At 41.0% G+C, this 9,190-nt stretch overlaps 1 protein-coding gene across 1 annotated transcript in view; it reads right to left on the bottom strand.

Annotated features, from left to right (window-relative positions):
• Positions 1-4,097: 4,097 nt before the first annotated feature.
• SLC9A9 (solute carrier family 9 member A9) overlaps positions 4,098-9,190 on the bottom strand; it is a 183,600-nt gene continuing 178,507 nt past the window's right edge. The window contains exons 15-16 of the mRNA XM_051782060.1: positions 8,596-8,701; positions 4,098-8,075 (exon numbers count right to left, since the gene is read on the bottom strand). Of these exons, the coding sequence (XP_051638020.1) occupies positions 7,869-8,075; positions 8,596-8,701 (313 nt within the window). The 3' untranslated portion in view covers positions 4,098-7,868. The remainder of the gene's footprint in view (positions 8,076-8,595; positions 8,702-9,190) is intronic.

Raw genomic sequence — 9,190 nt, 5'->3', positions numbered from 1 at the left:
CGTAGGCCTGATAGTTCATGCAGCAGAAACTAGAGTACTTGTCTCAAGTGTCCACTTCACATTAGCTTTCATCAAAAAAGGTGCTCCAGTCACTTCTCTAATCAGCAGTGGCAGCAGTACTCTTGGAGTACCAGGAGGAAAACGTGCCTGGACCACAAACAGAAAGAGAGCAGCACCACCTTCCCTGCTCTGCCAGCTTGGTGTGTTGCAGATAAATGTGAGCTCTTCCATCAGTGAGGGAGCTTTCTCCCCTGGATTTGCCCCAGGCTGTGGAAATATGTGCAAAGGGTGAAAAGAAAGGGTTTGGGTTTGGGGTGTGTATCGGTGCTCTGCAGCTACTGCCTCTGTGCCAGAATCTCCCCAGCAGTGGGTGTCAGCCAGAGTGCTCAAGCTTTACTATGGGGAAAAAATGATGCACACAGATTGCTCATATGATATTGCTCCCTGGCACTGCAACCACGTCATGTTGACCTTCCTGAGAAAGGCTGCAGAACCATTCTTAGGGTTTTTTCCTCCTGTTGGTTCCTTTAGTTAAAATTACATGAGCTCTTGCTCTTAACTTCTGTAGTGATCATGGCCAGGCTTTGCGAACAAAGCTCTGGGAAGGGCTCTACCCACGTTTGTTACAAGCGCGCTGGTGGCTGAATAGGCCGAGACAAGCACGTCCAGTTGCAAAAGGCACAGCAGAAAGACTCCTTAGGTGGTATATTCTGCAAGACATGATTCTTTCTGTGTTGTCTTTTCTCCTCGAGAGTGATCCTGTGTGCTTTCTCAAAGGAAACAGCAGTGTTCTAGATGGTGTGTCTCCAGACCTCCCAGCTAGAGGCCAGAGTAGACCAGTAATGTTGATCAATATGGCCAAGGCTGAGATGTTGTTTCAGGGAGTCCTTGTATCTTCTCTTTGGGGCTCCTCTCATGCAGCAGCCAGTGGCAAGTTCACCATGAAGCAGGATCTTAGGGAGGCGGTGGTCCTTCATCCTTGAGACGTGTCCTGCCCAGTGCAGCTGTGTTCTCAGCAACATGGCCTCAATACTTGTGACTGCTGCTTGTTCTAGAACAGATGTATTGGTCACATAATCTGACCAGTGGATGTTTAGGATTGCATGGAGGCAGCATTGATGGAAGCGTTCTAGGAGATGCAGGTGGTGGCAGTAGATGACTCGTGATTCAGATCCATACAAGAGAGTAGACAGCACTATGGCTCTGTAAACACTGATCTTGGTACTTGTCTTCAAGTGTTTATTTCGCCAAACTCTTTTATGAAGCTTTCTGAAGGCACCGTATGCCTTTGACAGAGAGATAGACAACAGTTTGGCAATCTCACCGTCCGAGGAAATGAGGCTACCTAGGTAATTAAACTGCTGGACATGATTTATGCACTAATTTGCCAATGGTGATGTGGGGATGATGGAAGACTTCCAGAGGTGCAGGTTGATAGAGAACTTCTTTCTTCTTTAAGCTGACTTCCAGCCCAAAGAGCTCAGCAACGTCTGCAAAGCAGGATGTTAAACGCTGCAGAGCTGCTTCTGTGTGGGCAACAAGGGCGGCGTCATCAGCATAAAGCAGCTCCTGGACAAGATGATTTAAGGTCTTGGTGTGGGCCTTCAGTTGCCTTAGGTTGAAAAGGCTTCCTTCAGTACGGTATTGAATGTAGATACCGTCCTGATCATCGAGGTCTGCCGTGGCCCTTTGGAGCATCATGTTGAAAAAGACTGTGAATAGGGTTGGTGCAAGAATGCAGCCTTGTTTCACACCATTAGTTATTAGAAGGGGCTCAGAAAGTGCATTGCCATATCTGACTTGGCTGTGTTGATCCTCATGGAGCGAGATAATCATTTTAAGGAACTTGGAGGGACAATTTAAGCGTTCCAAAATCTGCCATAGACCTTTCCTGCTTACAGTATTGAAAACCTTGGTGAGGTCAACAAGGGTTATTTAGAGACCTCTGCCGCAGGTGTGGGGCACCCCCCTGCCCTCCTGAACCTCTGTAGTGATAGTGAAGTGCCTAAAGGATATTGAATGCATTTGGCACCCTGGTTTTGGGCATGATCACCACTTGGGGGGAGGAGTTATATTGTTCATGCAGTCTTGCATTGTATTAGTTGCTTTTTGAAGAACTGTTAAAACTGTGTTGGGTGTGAATATCATGCAGAGGGAGAATAGGACTTCATAAAATTTTGCTAGCCCAAGGGGTGGGAAAAGTAAAGATTTCATTTTAAAGTAAAGGTAAACCAGAAATGGTGAAAGAGACAACTTAGTGAAGAAAATGAACAGCTGGTGAATGAGGGAGAGATGAAATAAGGAAGACTGAAGAAGTTATATCTTCAGTTGTTTTTCCGCACTTCTGCAAATATCAAGCTTGTGTTGCTTTTATTGCTTTGCCAACAGTGCTATTGAAGGATTAACCTTTCACCTTGGGTTCTTTTTCCTCATTTTCTTTAAATTTGGTCAACCTTCAGCTGGCAGATACCTTTTAGGCCTGTGGAATGCCTAGGATTTTGCAGTGCAGTTGTAGTGTCAGGACTATCTATGGCTCAGCAAAGTTTTTAGGAGTGTTCTTTAAGCTAACCCTTAGTTTCTCACACTGCTGTCAAACACCTAATTTGGAGTTTAGCCTGCAGTTGCTATGAATATCTTTCTCAACTTTTTCAATTTGAATATCTTTGGCACTGATTCTTCCTGCCCTTACTCCCCCTTTCCTTCCTTCATCATTCATTTATTCATGTCCCTTTCTCTTTTATATTTTCATTTCCAGTCAGGCATGCATTCTAAAGGTCCTGTACCTCTGGAATAAGAAATCTCATTATGCTTATGGGATATTACCCTATTTCAACTCGCTTATGTAATGTCCAATGCCATGGCATAAGGTTATTTCTTTCAGTGTTTAGATTGTTATGTATGTGGCTCTCTCTAGTTTCAAGTTGTTAATAAAGTACCAGTATTTTATTTGTCCATCTGCCTTTGCTGTTACATACCAGGAACAGACAGCATGTGGTAAACAATGATGTAGAACAGTAGCTGGAAAACACTCCTGGATATTCTCTGCTGCTTCCTGCAGCAGAATTTCAAGCCCTGCTGTTTTCTCAGAAGGATGGTGTTAATTTGACATGCTCGGATTTGGGATCCTCTGAGGCCTGAAACAATATTTGTTCTTCCATACCTCAGATATGATTTTTGTAGAGGAATAATGTTGACCAGTAACACTGAATTAGCTGGAGAAAATGTGGCCTCTGCTCTGACACTGGTGAAAAAAAGGTTTATTTGTGAGCAGAATAATTCTTGTTACACATGTGGTGCAGCACTCGCTGCCTCCTCTGGTGTGTGGAGGGAAGACTGCCCAGAGCCAGGGTGGGCTGGTGTGGGAGGAAGCCAGTGTGGTTGTTTACAGTGGGAAAGCTGGAAGGGTTGGAATTCCAATTTGCTAATTGGAAACATGAAGGCTGTGGGTTTGTGCTGTGGAATTCCATGACAGTAATGCAGCTGCAGTGGGCCTATGCTGGTGGTGCCAAGGAGCTGTTAGGAGCTGAGCCAAAGTTGGAGATGGAGACCTGGTTACCTTGGGGTAACTGTAGGAAAGTCCCTGTACCTTTCACAGAGGAAAGACAAACCTGGGCCATAGGTGGGCACCACAGAGCTGACTGACATTGTTTTGCTTTTTGAGGAATTTGTCTGCATTTTTAAACACATACCAGGATGTTCAGTTGGGAGTTTTCAAACTGGAAGTGTAACTTGCACCACAAGACTGTTGAAGGGGATCTTGGCTTAGCTGATGCCCATGCTTGCACTAGGTTGTCTTATTCTTTTAATTGCTTGAAAGGGATGAATAAAGAGAGAAGTACTACACTGGCAAAGTTTTCTGTTGTACTGTTCGGAACTGTGCACTTGACTATGTGATTATGGTGTAAAAAATGTGTGTGTTAACAAGAACAAAAAGGAGGGGATTTCATGATCTGAAAATTGACTGGTAGTGGGACCAAGACTGTGGGATAAACTAATACTTGCTTAGAAAATTTGGATCAACTGGAGAATTGTCAAGTTCTAAAAGACTTTATAAAATAAAGCTTTGACAAGTCATTTATAGTTCACTGAGTAGAATTTGTCTGTTGGGACTATATTACTAGAGATGAGCTTGCTTGTGTTAAGTTGTTTAAAATGTTCAGAACTGGTTTACTTTAAGATGTAGAAAAGGGCTATTTTCCATTTTGCTAGAAGGAAGTAGGGGAAAAACAATTTTGTCTTCAGAAGTAGTATTTTCTGACCTGTAAAGTGAATATTCAGGGTATCATCTTTGTTCTCCGAAGTTCATGGTTAATATTTGTATCCTAAGATTTCTCAGTCTCTGAGAAGAAAGGATTTTGAAAGCACACATGTAATGTTTATGTGCATCTAAAATAGACTTCTGTATATTGCTGCATTCGTGTTGTACCCAAGTGTACACAGCACTCAGGCTGCTACTGAGCTCAGCATTACTTGCTGGCTGATAGCAAAATACAGACCAGCTTTGAAAGGGAAACAAAGACCCACTGAACAGACTGTCCTGGGTCAGCAAGGTACTTCAGTGAGTAGTAGGTGGAAAGGGTGTGACCTGCTCTCAGGGCTTCAATACAATGAGTTCAGTGGCTTAAATTATGCACAGGGTTGATTGGTTTGGAGATAACCCTGGTGTGGTACTATGGACAAGTTTGAGCTTTTAATGCAACTACATAGATGTTTACTTTCACTGACCCCTGCTTTCAGTGGGGTTACCAAATGTTGCACTTCTCTGTGAAAGCTATCATAGTGATCTGATATTTTTAGTACAGTGTCTTTCTGGACTGGTTGTGCTGTATGTCCAGAATTCATTCCACTGCTTTCAACCTTAGCCAGTGCTCTCCACAGTTCAGTATAAAATTTCAGTTATTGCTTCTGAAACCTGAAAGGTTTAGTAATATTGTAGATATCCACCTTTCCTATAATTTTGGCCTTCATACTCAGTATGTAGTCACTACATTTTGACAGTATATATTACATTTCATTTTCCAAGCACTGTTTTATTAGATTAACTCAGATACGAAGAGTAGCTTCACATTTATCATGAATGACTTGCACATTCAGTCAAACACTATGTGATATTGAGTAGTTTAAATCTCCTGTGTATGAACTGTAAATTAACATTAAAGGCCTCTCTTAACATCCATTTCTGTTTAAAGTCATGCAGAATTACTAGTTGTAATTTCTTCTTGAATGCAAATATATCATCTGCTCTAATGTTGTTTTAACTCTCTTGATCTGCATGTCATGAAAAGAATACCTTAAAATTAGGAAATAGGAAGGCTGAACAGCATAATGGACAATTGAGACTCTTATTGCTGTTTAGTAGAAGCTTCAGGTTTGCTTGTAGCTTGTATTAGTAGTTTTCCTAAAAGCCAGTGATGCTTCAGTTGTTGAGCATGGTACCCATCCTGTTAAGACCATTGATTCAGCCTCTTGACAGTTTTAGCATAAAGATCTGACCTGTGAAGATGGGAAGTATGACTCCTCTGTCAGAAGGGACGACTTTCTTTACCAAGTAAAGTAGCCCTTGAAGGCATCTGGGTAGAACAAATGTGAAAAGTATTTGCTACAGACTTTTTTACAAACAGATAATTTCAGACCCCAGAGCTCTCCATTTATCACATTGCACAAATGTGAGAAATCTGGGCATAGGCACAATAAATAAATCAGTAAAAACCCCATACAATATGCTGGAGAGTGCATTTCAGAGTAGAATCTAAGAGCAGAACTGTTGGTGAAGAGCTTGTCATTTCCAGTTCGTGTAGCAATTGTGAAATACAACTTTGCATCTTCATAATACTACAGCAGTTTATTGATTTCCACTGTAATGTAAAGACTGGGATCCATGCTTCCCAAGAAGCTTAAGAAGCCGCCTGACTTGCACTCAATACTTCTGAAGATTGAAATCAGAAAGTCTGGCTGCTGAAGTCAGGCCTGTGTTAGCAACCATCCACGAGAATACCCTCTCTCTGTGTTGCCACATATTCACCTCACTCCAGTGTGTCTCTGCCTGCCTATGCTGCCTCTGTTCTCTTCTGTGCACTGCAGAGCATGCCCTGGGAGACAGTACTTGCCCATAAAACCTTACCTCCTTATCCATTCTCCATCCCTGCTTGCAACCTGCTGTGCATCTTTCCCCACCTCATGCAGCTAAACAAAGCAAAGCATGGAGTTGGAAATTCATTAGTTCTTCTAAGAACTTATCATGCCTGAATATTATTTGTTTTAAACCACGTTGGGATTAAGATCCTTTGAAGCTCCTTGATTAGTGTTTAGGGGAAAATAAAATGCCAGTTTAAGCTTCTGATCTTTCATAACAGCACGTAGAGCTTCAGTGTTCAAATTTATGCTTAAAATGACTGTTTAATAGTCACTTTTAACCAGAAATTAATTAGCCTGGAAAAGGATAACTAAAACTTGATTATATTTGCATTTGTATTTCAGGTTCTATCTGTGATGAAATCAAGACCTATTCAGCTTTAGGACTATTAATGGAGATGGCTTGATTTTTATTCTTTTAGATTTCAAATTTCTTGCTTGCCCATTGTCTTTATATGCTAAGAATGATCTTGACAACTGATGCTTTGACTTAGTACGAATATCATCATGCATAGATAGTTGAAACTTCTGTGGTGGGAAAAGGCACGTGCTCTAATGAAAGCCTGGCTCTATCCCTGGTTTTGCATTGCTTAGCTGATATGTGCCAAAGCTGATCTGTACTAATGCTTGATAGTAGTATATGGCAGCTTAGCTGTATGTATGGCTGACCAGCTGTTCATCCAGTTACTGTGTTTATGCAGAACAATTAATACTTTGATACATAAACTCTCCTCTTGGGATTTTTTTAGTATCTAACCACCACTGTCCTCATTGCTAGTGTGATATTGAGTGCCCAGCTTAACTAGAGACAGACAAGTTTTTCCTTGGAGCAGACAGTCTTAAGAAATAGCTGTTTTGCAGAAATATATGATTAGAAACAACTCCCCTTGAACAATAACAAAAGAAACAGTTAAATCAAAACATATGTTTAGAATGATCTTTGAAAACAACAAAACTTTTCCCACCATGTAAGCTTTGTGTGTTGCCAGGCCCTAAAGACAAGTGCCTTGAGGAATAACTGCTGTTTAAATAGTGGCCGTGCCCATTCAGTGCTGCCATAAAAGGGTGTTTGTTGCTGATTTTATGGACTTCAATGCCTCCTACTGTCGATATTCAGTTGGTGAAACCCTATATGGACTAGGCTATATGTGCATTTAGAAGACATGTTTGGCTGGTTGTCAGGGAAAGTCTGTACTGTGAGCTTGAGGGAGATTTATCTATCGAGACTGAGGTACTGCAATGTGTGTTTTAAACATTTTTAGATTACATACACATTGGACAAGAAATCTTCTGCTTCTTCCTTATAAATGTAATAGCTACTGGAGTAGTAGCTAACTGTGGATCTTTTCAGGACCAGCTGTATAGAAGAGCTGTCATCATGTGAGCAGGAAGCTATTTCTCTCCATTCCAACTTGCTAAGACTCTAAGCAACATTCAAAGGCCTGGGTACATGTGAGGGGAGAGGTACAGTCAAGTGCTGAGCCAACACATGACTGTACTGTATTTACAGCGGGCTGATACTGCCCTACATCTGCTTAAGTCAGAAAACCTGCACATTGTTGTAGGTATATGGATGATAGTAAACTACTTTTATGGGAGGAGCAGGCATTTATTTGGTGAAATCTGAGTTGTCTTTGATTTTTGTGCTTAGTACATTTTTCTGGCCTCTTGTTCACATAATAGGATCTTTTGCTTCTTTGTTTTAGTCTTCTTTCTTGTCATTAACGTTTCCCTGTTCATGCTGGGGAATTCATCTGGGGTTGAAGCTGGAGTTTGTACCCTCCTAATCCCAGATCTCCTTCTTGAATATCTTCCTTGCCTGTAGCCTGGGTGGAGCCTGTCCTGTCCCGTGCTGGCACTGGTATGTGAGCAGATGATTCATAGTTTTCGGTCAATTCATCATTATTTATGATATAATCTGTGTCACCATCCTTGAGTTGATCCTGTATTCAAACAAAGAAAAAAATCTGTGGAAGAGAGACTCTTGAGGAGGATTTTTGTTAAACCTTAAATGAAGAACAAGTCTAGTGCAATTTTGCTTCCATTTTGTTTCATTATTTGCTTTTTTTTTCAGATGTTCTTTTACCATTTTATTGTTGATTAAAGCAAATAGTTGCCTATCATGTTCTGCACTTGAGCAGTGTTAGAAACATAACCTACCCTTCAGATATTTTAGATAATTTTAATGCTTGAATCTCGTTGATGGGTAGCCAATACTTTCAGCATCTGGCTGAATTATTTAGAATATATCAGTCATATTTGAAACTCATGGTATTTAGTGGCCAGTAGTGGAAATGTGGCACTGTACCTTCTGAGACCTCATCTTCACAGCTCTGAAGAAATTGTATAATTCTTACACTGAAAGTAAGAAGTTTTTAGAAAAGGGACTATACCAAAGTGTTTGATCAGAAGTGGCAGGTTTTGGATAACATCCTGAGAACAATTAGCCAAGTAGGTACTTACCCCATATGCAGTGGGACTGGTCAGAATCCTGGCAACAGGGTTGCACCATTCAGGTAATGTTGTTGTGAGGGGTGGACCAGCGTGGGTTAAGATAGGTTTTAGATATCTGTGAGGTTTGTTAAAGAATATGTCCTGTAGGGTCACTGATATCAACAGGTTGCTCTATTACACAAAGAAATTTCATTTTAAAGCACACAGAAATCATCTAACTAAATGGAAATATAGAAAAGACTCTCTCTTTACCTGCCCACTACTGCATACATTCACCTGTCACCAGTTCTTATCTAATATTTTTCAGTAATAGCAAAAAAAAACAAACCAAAAAAGAAACCCCAGAACAAACCCCAAACGATTTGATGCTCAAAACCTGTTTTGAAAGGGTACCAGAATGGCTGAAGGCAATGTGTCATGGGATACACAGATGCAGCAGGAGCTGGAAGAGAGGAAGAGTGTACTAGATTGTTTCCTGTTAAAATTGCATAAGAGATCACACTTTAAACAAACAGTAGACTAGAAGAGTAAAGAGGACAATTTAAGATGCCACTCTATCAGCCAATTTATGTAAGAACAGTAGGGAACATTTTCTTACCTATAC

The sequence above is a fragment of the Manacus candei genome, unplaced genomic scaffold (genome assembly GCF_025592945.1).
Source record: "Manacus candei isolate 608988 ecotype Guabito, Panama unplaced genomic scaffold, ASM2559294v1 h1tg000015l, whole genome shotgun sequence".
In the NCBI taxonomy this organism is placed as follows: Eukaryota; Metazoa; Chordata; class Aves; order Passeriformes; family Pipridae; genus Manacus; species Manacus candei.
This window is presented reverse-complemented; position numbering and strand designations above follow the sequence as displayed.